The 15,509-nt window shown below is 44.2% G+C and overlaps 1 protein-coding gene and 1 long non-coding RNA gene across 6 annotated transcripts in view; one reads left to right on the top strand and one right to left on the bottom strand.

The window, feature by feature from the left end:
- Nucleotides 1-3,013, top strand: part of PACSIN2 (protein kinase C and casein kinase substrate in neurons 2) — a 117,220-nt gene extending 114,207 nt beyond the window's left edge. For all 5 annotated transcript variants that reach the window (XM_054037614.1, XM_054037577.1, XM_054037605.1 and 2 more), the window contains one exon: nucleotides 1,164-3,013. In XM_054037614.1, coding sequence (XP_053893589.1) covers nucleotides 1,164-1,276 — 113 coding nt within the window. In that variant the 3' untranslated portion in view covers nucleotides 1,277-3,013. The remainder of the gene's footprint in view (nucleotides 1-1,163) is intronic.
- Nucleotides 3,014-9,461: 6,448 nt separating this feature from the next.
- Nucleotides 9,462-15,509, bottom strand: part of LOC128841979 (uncharacterized) — a 12,067-nt gene continuing 6,019 nt past the window's right edge. The window contains exons 2-3 of the long non-coding RNA XR_008445930.1: nucleotides 10,620-10,706; nucleotides 9,462-9,782 (exon numbers count right to left, since the gene is read on the bottom strand). This is a non-coding gene — a long non-coding RNA (uncharacterized LOC128841979). The remainder of the gene's footprint in view (nucleotides 9,783-10,619; nucleotides 10,707-15,509) is intronic.

Raw genomic sequence — 15,509 nt, 5'->3', positions numbered from 1 at the left:
GGGAGTCACGTCCCAGGGGTCTGCCCTGTTTCCCAGTGTGGCTCCAGCTCCGAGTGGTCTCTGCTGTCCGCCACCTGCGGGGCCCCACCTGCCTCTCCAGGGCCAAACCACATGAGACTGGTGCAGAGGCCGAGCCAGTCTTGGCCAGTGGGGGGGCAGTGCAGGGGGCTTGGCTGGGCCCTTCCAGGCAAGTGGGTCCTGAAGGAGCCCGGCCCAGGCCAGGACCCTCTTCCCCTCCAACCTGGCTGATCACACCACTCCCGAGGAGCCAGAGCGATCCCCAACCAGGACCAGCCCTGGCAGCGCTGCTGGCTCAGTCCGGTGGGCAGGGTCCAGCGGGGCATGTGAGTGCAGCTGAGGGGTGGGGTATAGAATGGCTACCATAAGGAATTACAGGTATTAGAATGAGTGAGACTTATGTTCTATGAGTATTTGAAACAGTAAACTTCCAACAGTAAAGCTGGGACCACAACACCAGAAATTAAATCCCAATGTCCAGTATGTTTGTTTAAAGGGGAAGGTAACAAAAAATAACGTAGGATGGAAGATATTTATTTTCTTCACAATATATCCAGTAGGTATACCAGTAACCTACCAGTATATTTTAAAGAGAGAACATTTCTTGGCACATTTTGCTAAATCTTGTAGCTTTTTGCTACATGCCTTTGTAGCAATTTTTATGTATGGGGGGAAATTGTGTACATTAAATGGATGTAAATCTCATTAGTGTAAAAAAAAATAGTCATTTTTTGACTTGGTAGAGGCAGTTATGCTTCCCAAAATTAGTCTTTTCCATCCATACTCTCTAGAAAGGTAGGGAGTTAATACTAATTTATGTAATTCTTAAAATTGTATTTTCATTTTGGTAAAGCAAAGTGTTAACTTTTTGAAATGTCAGCATTATAATACTTCACTTCTCTACAACTCCTATAATCCAAGTATCTTAAAGTGCTTACTGGATCCCTTCATATCATATGTGAATGTTTATAAAATGGGATATTTTTTGCTAAAATCAAAGTGATGGTAAAGAGCAGAGTTAGGAAGCATTTATGGTGGGGGTGGGGAAGGAAGAAGGGTAGGTATCTAGGATAGAGTTTATACTACGTTATTTTCTGTTATTACCAAAGTGGTGATGGTTGTCAGACATGAAATTTATTTTGCAGGGGATGAGCTAACTAAAACAGAGGATGAAGATGAGCAAGGTTGGTGCAAAGGACGTCTGGATAATGGACAAGTTGGCTTATACCCAGCAAACTATGTAGAAGCAATCCAGTGACAAAGGATTAAGTGATTCTGGAAGTACTATAATAACTTTGTAAGCCAGTACCGAACATGTTGCTCACAATGAGGGGAACTGAATGATGTATAGAATGTATATATTTCTTTTAATGCAAAGGAATGATGGATTGATATTGACTTTGTGGTGATTTAGGGACAAAAGCTAGATTTGGCAATTTGAAAACAAAATTGTAATTTGTACACAATGGAAACAAAAGGGTCAGGTTGAAAAATATAGTACAACAAGGAAATTCCTCTTTAGCGTCTTTCTTATCTATTCTGTATTGCCATGTTTTTTGCATTTTCTATTCTGGTGCCCTGATCCACACTAGGTGTGTGGTTTATCCTGATTTTCATTTAATCAATTATTTTAAGTGACCTTCTGTAATTTTCAACTTGAATTTTTAAGACTATTGTCATTGATTTTCTGTTTGTTCTTAGCAATGTCCGAAAGATGCAGTATTTTTTTATTTAAATCCTGTGTAGGAAAGCACCTTTTTTTTTATGCTTGGATTTTTCAATTAATACTTAAATTATGACAGATTGATTCACCAGTCAAGTGAATGAGAACTTTCCATGTTGTAATAATCTTTCCATGCTGTCATCATGGATTGAAGTTGTAAAACAAGTATTGTATTTAATAAATGTCTGTTACAGAAGATTGTTTTGTAGCAGATATATCTGCATATATTATGGTTGGGTTTCTATTGTGAATGCTATTTATGCATTTTGACGTTTAAATGTGAGTTTCCCAAATCGTAAATCGCATTCTAAAAGCAAAAATAACATAAAATATTTAAAACTATTTCAATCATACTCTTGCTGAGCAGTTTACCCTTCTGTAAATTATTAATGGATTTTATCAGTGATTTGGAAGGTTAAACATGTATGAAGACTAATTTTCAAGCAAAGGAGACTGTAAAATAGGCTAAATTGCTTTTTATTAAGAGGCTCTTTATGTTGTGTATATGTATATATATAATTTGATATTCAAAAAAATTTAAAGAGCACGTCTACTGTTAATTTTGTGAGCCTTCTGACTGTTGATTAGATTTAGACTCTGCTTGAAAACTTAAATTATAGGCATATTTAAATCTGCATTGTTATTCCCTATTAGTTGTGCTGTATCATAGAGCAAGTATTCTGTGATTCAGATTCTCAGAAATATAGTAAATACAACAGTATACTCTAAATCTGTATTGGTTGGTAAATTGTGGATCCAAATATAAACTAGCTTTAGTAGTCCCTATGTGGATTATTGTAGCAGAACACTGTAAAGTCTTCTACATCTTGTTTGCAGCTACAACTCAGTCATATGTAACAGTGTCAAACAGTATATACATTTGTGACATTTAAAAGCTGGGTTATACATGTTCTAGCAGGTTTTTGTCTTTAAAAATAATCTAAATCTTATCAGTGAGTCAAAATGCTACGTTAGGAAGCTACACTGTAATCAAATTAAGAAATCTATTTTCATGTAATTAAAATAATGTAGGTGTTCTTTAGCTATACCATTTGCTTTTTGAGATCATAGATATATTTAGTCAACATTTCTAATGAGTTGAAATGTACAGGCTTAGGAAGTGGATGTATGTATGTGTCTGTCATAAAAATTTACCGGCATATTTGCTCATTCACAATATAAAGACTTAACAAAAACTGTCAAGAATTTGGGGTCTTGGTCTCTGTATTCTAAAATATTTTAGAAAATTAATAAAATCTGTTAATCTCTTAAGTATACCCAATGAACCTCTTACTTCCTAGTGGAAAATGAAAATTTAGCTGTGAAGCAAATATTCTATGCATTTCACTGCAACTTGAGATGAATAACCAAAATTGCACTGAGTCTGTGAAATCCATAAACTAGTGTATGATATGAACAGAAACCTGTCTCCTTGGTAAAGAAGGAAGCATGGCACCAAATTTAAACTCTATTGGCAAAAGCTTGTAATGAAACATATTTGTAGAAGAAGAGGAGAGGGTGAATTATTGCTTCACTCTATCTACAACTGTCTACAGCCCCAGCACTTACGTGCACACCCCTTTTGGGAGAGAAACCCAAAACAATACCGTCTTGCACTGTATAGAAAAATCTGCAGAGCGCAAGCTCATAAAAATCTGCCTTCCTCAATGTGAAGAGATGTGCACGACTTCTTGCCCCCCCATTAGATATTACATAAACTGAGTTTAATAATAAAGAAAAGTTTATTAACTACAAAAGGTAGATTTCAAGTGACTAAAGGGATAGCAAACAGAACAAAGCAGATTACCTTAGTAAATAAACAAAACATGCAAACTAAGCTTGACACACTAGATAGGTAGGATACAAATTAGCAAATTCTCACCCTGTGTGATAAACAGGCTGGCAGATTCTTAAGGCATAAGTTGTCTTGGCTTTCCCAGGTTTTCATACACAGGCTAAACCTAGAACTGGAAGGGCTGCTGGCAGTGGTGAAAGGGGAATTCAGCCTCTGTGCAAGTGTTCAGCACCTCTTGGGATAAAGCCTTCAGTTCCTGGCCTTACTCCTTGAGATTATCAATAAGACTAACAATTGTGGTGAGTGTTGCTGCTGGTATGATGCAAATTTGAAATACTTGAAGTCCAAGAGGTTACTGATAATTATACAGCACCACAAGCATGCATGATGCTTTACTGACAAACTAGACATTACAAGTCCTGTCCCTGAGAAGCTTAGTCCAATTTAGGCCGTGAGCTGTTGTGTGTGACTAATTCTTTCTGCTTGTGCAGAGCCCCATTGACTTCAGTGGAGTTCTATCTGGGCACAAGTCTGCTTGTGTGAAACAGTTTTCAGACTCAGGACCTTAAATTGTAACACTACAATGAATGGCAATAAACAGGAGTGGGGATGCAGTGGTGGAAGCATGCTGTGCTTATTGTTATGTATAAACCACGTTAGCTTCACTTTGGGTTTTTTGGATAACTAGATTAAAATGTCTAGTGTCTAGAATGAAGACTCTGGTGATAAGTGATGGGAAGGGTAGGCTGGAAGATGTCTTTTCCTTTGTCTTGCTTTAATTCCGTGCCCCCCCCCCCCCCCATTCCTTAGTTCAGTGATTCAGTTCCATCTCCATTCTTGAACTTCTCAATGCTTGAATTGGCAGCACCTCATGTGTGTTACTGACTCAAGTAGCTTTATCCGTGAGGATGGATTTTTGCCATTTTTTGTGTATCTCACTCTTAGTCTTTACATCCTTGTTTCCTGTTCTATTCTGCTTCACCCCGGTTTGTTACACCCTCAAGTTTGTTTTTGCTAATACAGACTCTGGACTAAATTTTTGGCTATCTAATGGGGATGCACCAATCATAAGTCAGCACAGAATTTAGCCCCAAATGTTTTAAATTAATTATATTAAAATTCAGCAAAAACAATGAGGAGTCCTTGTGGCACCTTAGAGACTAACAAATTTATTTGGACATAAGCTTTCGTGGGCTAAAACCCACTTCATCAGATGCATGGAGGGAAAAATACAGTAAGCAGACTATATATTATAGCACATGAAAAGATGGGAGTTGCCTTACCAAGTGGGAGGGTCAGTGCTAACGAGCCAATTCAATTAAGGTGGAAGTGGCCTATTCTCAACAGTTGACAAGAAGATGTGAATACCGAGAGAGGGAAAATTACTTTTTGTCGTGACCCATCTACTCCCAGTCTTTATTCAGGCCTAATTTGATGGCGTCCAGTTTGCAAATTAATTCCAGTTCTGCAGTTTCTGGGATACTATCATAGGACCTAACCACATCAGCCATACCGTCAGGGGCTCGTTCACCTGCACATCTACCAATGTGATATATGCCATCATGTGCCAGCAATGCCCCTCTGCCATGTACATTGGCCAAACCAGACAGTCTCTGCACAAAAGAATAAATGGACACAAATCAGACATCAAGAATTTTAACATTCAAAAACCAGTAGGAGAACACTTCAATCTCCCTGCATACTCAGTAACAGACTTAAAAGTGGCAATTCTTCAACAAAAAAACTTCAAAAACAGACTCCGAGAGCTGGCTTGGTCAGTAACTATTGCTATGAAGGCTGCAAGAAAGATCATATTGATGCCTGGCTGAATGGATTATTTTATTCAATCTTATATGATGTTAAACATAAGGCTGCTCTTTGCCTATGGCTAAGGCATATGCATAATGTGTATTCATAGCTTTACTACACTGGTAACTGAGTCATTTGACAACTGCATATTTTGCAGTTATGTGATAATTTAATCATTAATATGATGATTTATCTCATTCCCTGCACAATGCCCAAATAATTGGACTTTGGGTTGGGAGTGGTGGCAGGCACCTCCTAACACACTAGCATGCTGTAGTCAGCTGGAATAACAGCTGCAGGGGGATTTACAAGATTGAACAGTGGTCTTTGTGCCCTTCATTTCCCCAATGCAAGCAATTTTGGGTAAGTGTATCCTCATCAAGGTGGACCCACCTGCCCTTCCCTGCTCCAACCAAAATGGTCTCCTTCACACCTGCCTATTTAGGACCAATAATGCACACTAAGCTAGATCTGTTTAACTGACATACCTTCAAAAGGGCAACATTTCTTATAACATATCAAGACATGTGCATGTGTTAATTGGAAGTATTTTAGGTGACCAGATGTCCTGATTTTGTAGGGACAGTCCTGATATTTGGGGCTTTGTCTTATATAGGCTCCTATTACCTCCCCTCCCCAATCCCAATTTTTCACACTTGCTGTCTTGTCACCCTAGAAGTATTGCACATTATAGTTAGAAAAGAATGTCATTCTGCATGTGTTATGTTTATGAATGTAACTACATTACCTGTGTACTAAATTGAATCAAACAAATCTTAGGCATCTTCAGTAACAACTGTCAATGTCAACTATGAAATTCAATTTAAAAAAAGCTGATTTATCCAAATATAAAAAAGTAGCTGAAACTTCAAAACTGGTGCCTGGGTAGGTGATCTATGGCTAAACTGACCTTTATATCAACTTTTCAAAAATAATCTCTGGGTTCAGACTCAATATCTCACTCCTGCTAGAGATGAGGAAGGATGGTCCAGCGGTTAGGGCCCTAGCCTCGGACTCTGGAGACCCAGGTACCATTAACTGCTCTGCCACAGACTTCGTGTATGACCTTGAGGAAGTCGGGCCATATTTTGAGGCATCCTTAGTCTCTCTGGGCCTGATCTAAATCCCATTGCATGGGAGTTTTAAAGAAAAATATGGAAAGACTTCCACTCATTAGATTTGTATTTGGCCTTCAGTTCCTTATCTGTGAAATGGAGATAATAGAACTGCCTTACCTCACAGGGATGTTGAGTATAAATAAATTAATAAATGCATTAAAGATTGTGAGGAGCTCAGATACTATGGTGATGGGGGCTATGGAAATACCTAAGATAGATGAGTTATCCCTAAGGCTCATAAAATTGCTTCTAAAGAGCAAATTTTGCCATTGGAATGGATGAGATTGCACCAAATACTTTTGTTTGTAACAAGGAGGATACTCCACAGCCTTCTCTGTGAGCACAAATGCTGCCAGCACACAGAGTTTATCCTACATACATCTGAACAAAGATCAGAATTTCTGTTAGATGGGAAATTCTGATATTTTGACATTTGTTTCTGACCAAAACTGGGACAAAAAGTAGAAATATCAAAAATTTTCAGGGAATGAAAAGTTCTAAAAAAATTTTGATTCAGAAATGATGAAATGTCTCATTTTGACATTTTCTACTGAAATGAAACATTTTGATATTTTAACATACTTCAGTGTGTTGAATTGACCCAAAACTGATCAGTTCAACATTAAACTGCATCTCCTTATGGTGCTGCATTGGCTGATGGGAGTTGTAGTTTGGGTACTTGATGCCCCCACTCTCTCCTATGGACCAAGCTCCCTGACTGGACTACATCTCCCATAATGCAGCACCTAAGTTGGTCAGAAGGAAACCATGTTTCATCATGGAAAATGTAGTCTGGCCAGGAAGCTTAGCTCAGAGGAAAGACTGGGGGGCATAAGCTGCCAAACAACAACTCCCCTGAGGCAATACACCACCATAGGAAAACAACACCTAGCTCTTCAATAGCAATTTTCATCCATAGATCTCAAAATGCTTTAAAAGACAATCAGTATCATTATCCCCATTGTACAGTTTAATGTTGAACCGACTTGAAACCAAACATTCTTCTTCGAGAGATGTCCCTGTGGGTGCTCCACTGTAGGTGCTGGTGCGTCCCTGCGCCTTCGCCCGGAGATTTTTACAGCAGTACTCATAGCGGCCACGCATGCTCAGAAGCTGCCCCCCGCTGTGACTCTAGGTTAATAGTACGCATGCGTGGCCGGTCTCCTCAGTTCCTTCTCAACCGTCCCCGGCCTGAGACGGAGCTCAGCAGACTCATTAGCAAATCCTTCACTCTTACCTTTTAGTAACCAGTTCTTGTCAGTTTTTTTCTGTTAGTATAGTTACTTACCCAGTTCATCTGTTTAAAAAAAAAAAAAAAAAAAAAAAATTTCTCTGTCTATGCCGGGCTCCACAGGTTTCAAACGCTGCGCTACCTGCAAGGAAGCTATCCCGTTGTCGGACGGACACTCAAAGTGCATAAAATGTCTGGGGGAAGCTCACATTCCCCAAAAATGTGCCCACTGCTGTAAACTCCGCTCCAGGGCACGGAAAGACAGGGAGCTTAAACTCAAACTGCTCCTGCTTCAAAAATCTATCGGGTCAGTTTCAGACCCAGGCATTGAAGCCGGCTCCGCTACCTGACACAGCCCCCCCCCCTCAAAAAAGCTGAAGAAGTCTACGAAGAAGGGGCACCTTTCTTCACCAAACAAGACTATGAGGCATAAAGTTTCTCCAGGCAGATCCACGATCTCTCTGCCTGTGCTCCCTCGCCTCAGCAATTTCCATGAGCCAGGCTCCTCGGGAACAGCGCAAAAGCCGCCTGAGGCTTCAGCGCCGCCGCAAAGCTCCGGTGCCGAGGCATCAGGCTTCCAGTTGCTTGCCTCAGGGACGACACCGTTCGGCACCGCGAATGAGACGGTGCCGACATTCCACAGCACGCCTCACCCGAGGCAGCCTGACATTTCTCGCCCGGCACCGACGCCTGCGGGGCATTCTGACACAGAGATCACAGCCAGAAACCCCAATCGCGGGAATGCTCCTGTGCGGCAGCCTCTATCGGCTCAGCTTTCATCTCCCGCAGGAGCTTCACTGACTCATTTTACCCAGACAGCTGATCTGCTAGTATCACCTACCTTGCAGTCTCCGCTCATGAATGCATATTCTTTTTCAATGCCTGAGTCAGGATCTGAGCAGTTTTCCTCCAGTGAGGAGGAAGCAGATCCACAGGGAGTTTTTTCCCCATATCATGACTCCCAACCCCGGACCCAGAGCAATAAGGGTTATGAGAATAATACCTCATCCCACTCTCAGGACCCTGCCCCTTGGGGGATGAACCCCTGGATGGCACCACCTATGCCCTACCCGCCACCATGGCAATACTGGACACCATGGGCATCATACCTTCGGGAATACATGCCCCGTGGCCACTCGACCAGGCGCAACACTGATCCAGCGCCGTCTCCTAATGCATATGCCAGTGACACGAGACGCCTGGCAACACAGCCACGCTCCCAGGATAAACCTAGCCCTTCTCCTGGTCCAACAGACCCGGAGTTAGCACCTGAGGAAGCATTACTTCCCCTTCCTCCTGCTCCCTCTGATGAATATACAAAATTCCAGGACCTCTTTAAGAGAGTTGCTAGTGACCTGAACATTAACCTGGACGTGGTTCCCGAACAACAGCATGAGCTAACGAACATCCTACAGCCCCCTTCTTCCTCCAGAGTGGCACTCCCAATTAACGCAGCCCTTTTAGAACCCGCGAAGTCCATCTGGCAGACTCCAGCGACAAGCCTACCTACCTGCAAGCAAGCAGACAAGAAGTATTTTATTTCTCCAAAGGACTCTGAATTCCTTTTTACCCACCCAGCACCAAATTCATTGGTAGTAGACGCTGCGAACCAGAGGGCTAGACAACAGTATTCTCGTTCTGCCCCACCTAACAAGGATAGCAAACGACTGGACCTGTTTGGTCGCAAGGTCTATGCGTCCTCCACCCTCCAATTTCGTATAGCTAATTATACTGCAGTCCTGGCAAAATACGACCATAAAAACTATAATAAGTTAATGGACTTTATTGATGACATTCCAGAACAAAGAAAACAGTTCAGAGCTATGGGTTCTGAGGGCCAAGCCATTTCACGCACCGCTCTCCAAGCAGCCCTCGATGTAGCCAACACAGCGGCAAGATCTACCGCTACAGCGATAGTCATGCGACGGGGCTCATGGCTCTCCTCTTCCTTTTTTCCTCGCGAAGTTCAGAACACAATTGAAGATCTTCCCTTCGACGGTGACAAACTCTTTGCTTCTAACACGAATGAAGTGCTTCATTCAATGAAAGACTCCAGAACAACCCTCCGGTCTCTAGGTCTCCAGGCACCTACGGCAAGAAGACGACAATATCGATACCAACCATACCACCGGCCACGTTATCCCGCATTTACACAACCTTCCCATAGACCGCAGGAACAGCAACAGCCGCAACGTCCACGACCAAGATTCCAGCGACGTCGCCCAAATTCTGCAGGGGCGCCTCAACCCCCACCAGCTAATAGGCAGATTTGAAGACTTGGTCGAGGGTTTAGAAAGCAACGCCCTCACTTCAGCCGGCACACCAATCTTTGGACACCACCTACGACCTTTTTTCCATCAATGGAGGAAGATTACCTCCGACAAGTGGGTCTTAGAGGTAGTTACAATTGGATACGTCATCCCCTTCCTCTCCTTACCTCCCACCCACCCACCCTCCCCGTCCCTCTTCAGGGACCCTTCTCACGAGCAGCTACTCCTCCAAGAAGTGCAACATCTCCTTCATCTGGGAGCAGTAGAAATCGTGCCAGAGCGACACAGAGGGAAGGGTTTTTACTCCCATTATTTCTTAACGGAGAAGAAAAATGGGGGATGGCGACCAATCCTCGATCTCAGGCGGCTCAACAGATTCATCAAAAAGCAAAAGTTCAAGATGGTGACCCTCACTACCATAATCCCAGCGCTGGAGCAGGGCGACTGGTTTTCTGCCCTCGACCTACAAGATGCCTATTTCCATGTCACTATACATCCGGCCCACAGACGTTTCCTCCGATTTACCCTTGGTTCCACACATTTCCAATACAGGGTACTCCCCTTCGGACTATCTACAGCCCCCCGTGCTTTTTCCAAACTTCTAGCTGTAGTCACTGCCCACCTCACGAGACAAGGGGTAGTAATATTCCCTTACCTCGACGATTGCCTCCTCAAAGCTTCAACATTCGACGAGGCGCTCTGGTTCACGCGGCTCACAGTCGAGTGCTTTCTTTCTCTCGGCCTACAAATAAACAGAGACAAATACACATTACGCCCCACCCAGCACCTGCAGTTCATAGGCGCAGACCTCAACTCTCGGACGGGGCTAGCATCGCTCCCACCCGATCGCTTCAATTCCATAAACCAACTGGCCACAATTATTCGCAACAGCCCTCAGGTAACTGCCCGAGACTGCCTGCAACTACTAGGTCACATGACCTCATGCACTTTTGTCGTCCGGAATGCACGCCTACACATGAGGTGCTTCCAAGCGTGGCTGGCAACAGTTTACAAACCGAATATGCATTCTTTAAACAAGACTCTCTCCCTGCCTACTCCAGTCAAAGATTCGCTACATTGGTGGACCGTCCACTCCAACCTCTGTTCTGGAGTCCCGTTTCTTCAACAGGCTCCATCACGCATTCTGACCACCGATGCATCTATGACAGGGTGGGGTGCACATATGTCTCATCACACAGTACAGGGACTATGGTCACCAACCGAGACCTCCCTGCACATAAATGTTCTAGAACTTCGAGCCATTCGCAACGCGTGCCGTCACTTCCTGCCACTAATCAAACATCATCACGTACGCATAATGACGGACAACATTGCATGCATGTTTTACGTAAACAGGCAGGGCGGAGCTCGTTCCCATTCGCTGTGCACAGAGGCTATGAAGCTCTGGAATTGGTGTATTGCGAACAACATCCGGGTATCAGCAGCTTATCTTCCCGGAATCATGAACACCACAGCGGACGAACTGAGCAGACGCTTCCCATGGGACCACGAGTGGGAGATAGACGAGAAAACCATTCACGATGTATTCAGCACCTGGGGTTACCCAACCATAGACTTGTTTGCAACTGCAAAAAACAAGAAATGTCTCAATTTCTGCTCCAGAGCAGGACTGGGCAAACATTCCCTGGGGGACGCATTCATGATCTCATGGCACCGAAACCTATTTTATGCGTTTTCCCCGATACCAGTTCTCAACAGGGTCCTGATAAAAATACGAACGGATCGAGGCAAGGTGATCCTCATTGCCCCATCGTGGCCCAGACAACCATGGTTTCCCTTCCTCACCAGAATGTCAATCCAACCACCAATCTCCCTGACGCTTATTCCGAACCTTCTATCTCAACAGCACGGCCGTTTTCTCCACCCCAACCTGTCCATGCTTCACCTCAAGGCCTGGTTCCTACGTGGTTCTCCCAACGCGAATTAGATTGCTCCAAACAAGTTCAGGAGGTACTCCTACATAGCAGAACGCTATCTACTCGCAAGACCTATCTTCAAAAGTGGAAACGGTTCACACATTGGTGTTCTGCTCAACATCTTTGTCCTACCTCGGTACCTCTTTCATTTATATTGGACTATCTCTTGGGCCTTAAGCAATCTGGCCTTTCCTTCAGCTCCATCAGGGTCCATTTAGCTGCTATTACGACTTTCCACGACAGAATTGATGATACGTCTGTCTTTGCTCACGCTACTACGAAGCATTTCCTCAAGGGTCTACAAACCTTATATCCAGACATTAAACCACCGACCACCCCGTGGGACCTTCATCTGGTACTATCTGCCCTAACTCAACAACCTTTTGAACCCCTAGCCACGTGCTCCCTCTTACACCTCTCGATGAAAACAGCGTTTCTAGTGGCAATTACTTCTGCCAGACGGGCAGGAGAAATAGCAGCTCTCATGGCACACCCACCATATACGATATTTTTTAAAGACAAGGTTACCCTCAGATTACATCCCAAATTTCTTCCGAAGGTCCACTCGTCATTCCATATTAATGAACCCATACACCTGCCGACTTTTTTTCCGAAACCACATGCGAACTCCTTCGAAACCTCAATGCATACACTAGATGTACGCAGAGCCTTGTCATTCTATTTGGATAGAACCAAACCTTTTAGAGCTTCCTCCAGACTTTTTGTCTCTATCGCCGACCGCTCTAAAAGCACGCCTATTTCTACCCAGAGACTCTCGAACTGGATCTCCCAGTGTATCCGACTGTGCTATCACTTGAAGGAGGTTACACCTCCAGACGGCATTAGAACACACTCCACTAGATCTCTGGCTGCCTCAGTCGCGTTCTTACGCAAAGTTCCCTTGGCTGACATTTGTAAAGCAGCCACCTGGTCCTCGGACCACACTTTTGTTAAACACTATGCCCTTACTCAAGGCCCTCTCTCTGACATACGCTTGGGCAGAGCGGTACTTTCAACGGCGTTCCTGCCAGATCCGAAGTCCCTACCTCCTTAAGATACACAGCTTTTAAGTCACCTACAGTGGAGCACCCACAGGGACATTTCTCGAAGAAGAAGAGGAGGTTACTCACCCTGTGCAGTAACTGACGTTCTTCGAGATGAGTGTCCCTGTGGGTGCTCCACTACCCACCCTCCTCCCCTCTACTTCGGAGTTGGGGGCCTCCGTGGTAGAGAAGGAACTGAGGAGACCGGCCACGCATGCGTACTATTAACCTAGAGTCACAGCGGGGGGCAGCTTCTGAGCATGCGTGGCCGCTATGAGTACTGCTGTAAAAATCTCCGGGCGAAGGCGCAGGGACGCACCAGCACCTACAGTGGAGCACCCACAGGGACACTCATCTCGAAGAACGTCAGTTACTGCACAGGGTGAGTAACCTCCTCTTTTGGGTCAGTATAAAAAAGCCCTAACATTTAGATTACAATCAAACTAACCCAAAACTAAATACTTTGGTTTTCCCAATGGCAAATTTTGATTCTTCTTCCAGTCATTGCACATGTCCATTCAACCTCAGGTGCGTACGCACCCAGTGCACCAGAGTTGGAGATTTTTCCCATTGGGGCAGTGCATGAATCTTCCGCTGCTCTGTGGTGCTACACAATGATATACAGGAAGGAGTCTCCTCTGATCCCAGTCACTTTCTTCTTACTGCCCATGTTTGGCAGTCAGAGCACGTTAGCTTGCTTCAGCAAGTTTTCCCTTTCAGTTAAATTGTTTTTTCTCTTGTGTATAGTTTTGTACTTGTTCAGAGTTAGCTTAGTGTAAGTTTAATTTCTTAGTTGTTTTCAGTAGTTAGTGGAGTATTGGTTCCCACTTGTTCTAGGTGCCAATACCTGGTACTCGGGAATGCTTCTGTCATTGAGCTTTCAGTTTTGCATAGGATGCAGAAAATTCATGCTGGTGAGTGACCCTCATTCTCTGTGTCAAAAGTGCCTCAGTGAGGGTCATTTCTGGGACAGGTGTCAGATCTGTAAGGATTTTAATCCCCAAACTAAAAGATAGGGAGATGAAGCTCCATCACTTTCTGATAGAAGCATTGTATTTACATTGACACCTAATCAATCTAGGTATCCAGCAAACAGAGCTGTGTTGCCCAAGTGATAGATTTTGGCTGGGGTTGGGTTACAAATCACTTGAATGTGGGGTAATGAAATGTTATTGTATGAATAAATAACAGTAGAACTGTACTTGGCCTATGCTGATTGAGGGCATCGAGAGAGGATGGGGACAGGTGTTTTGCTTGATGGTCTGCCTGAGTCACAAGTACTATTTGACCTTCCCCTCTCCATGTTTAAATACAGAGCTGATTAGGCTCCATAGATAGTATTTTGTTTTGTTAAGTGACCACTACAGCTGAAATCACTGACAATCAGGTCTAAGTGCTTAGTCCTGCTGTGGGACAGTGTTTCTGTGGAAGAGACGGCCCAGACTGCACTAGCAGCGAGGTTCCCTCACTGAGAGCTGAGTGGAACATCAAGAAACCAACTCCCAGAGGTCACAGTGGCAGGTGGCAGCAGAAGGTGACGGTGCAGGGCCATTGGCAACAGAGCGATGGAGTGAACAGTGGCAAAATGAACAACAGTGGCCACAGCGAACAGTGAGCAGCTGGAGAAAAGTGCAACCCTAATCTCTGCTATACACGCTGCAGAGGCCATCTACTCCAACTAGCACTAGTATGAGCTGCAGAGTCTTGAAAGGACATTTTAAAAAGCTATAAATTTAATGTCTTCATTTATATTCTTTTTTCAGCAAGAGTCCAAAAAGACTGAATTTCTTGGAAAATATAGAAGATACACTGAGACTGAAGTTCAAATTAGTCCAACCTGGGAAAACCCGCTGGCTTTCTCATGAGCGATCCTTGGCTGTTGTCTTAAAATTACTCCAGCCGTTATTACTGGCTTTGGAAAGTATCTCCCAAGATGGGATGGATCTAAGTAGTGTGGCTGGTGGATTACTTTTGCTACTATGTTCAGAAAAGAAGATTGCCATTCTTCTTCGAGTGATTGCTCAGGTATATTCCACTATAGGTGTGCGTGCTCGCCACGTGCACCAGTACCGGAAGATTTCCCCTTAGCAGTATCCGTAATGGGGGAGAACCACTGCGACCCCTGGAGTGGCGCCTGTATATCGCGCCATAAAGGGGGCTGCGTGCTCCCTCCACCCTCAGTTCCTTCTTGCCACCAGTGAAGGTAGTCGGAACTTGCTCCAGCTCAGCTTAGCTGCAGCATTTCTAGCTTAGTGGTATCCAGTTTCACTGAACTTCCCTTGCTGAACTTTCTTTCGCAAGTGCCTGGCTTGGGGCGTGCCCCATGGCCCAGGCTTCAAGTCATGCAACTCCATGCCCAGAAGTGATCCACACAATCAGTGTCTTCGCTGTCTGGGCGAGTCTCACATTCGTGACAAGTGTAAGATCTGCCGCTCCTTCAAGCCTCGGACGAAAAAGGAGCGTGAGATCTGACTCCGAGCTCTCATAATGGAGTTGGCATTGGCCCCGGCACCGGTGTGTCAAGCCGACACAACGCCGGGCTCCGCATCTTCGTAGCGAAGCACC

Source organism: Malaclemys terrapin, chromosome 1, assembly GCF_027887155.1.
Source record: "Malaclemys terrapin pileata isolate rMalTer1 chromosome 1, rMalTer1.hap1, whole genome shotgun sequence".
NCBI lineage: Eukaryota > Metazoa > Chordata > Testudines > Emydidae > Malaclemys > Malaclemys terrapin.
Note: the sequence above shows the minus strand (reverse complement) of the source record. Positions and strands in the feature narration are given on the sequence as shown.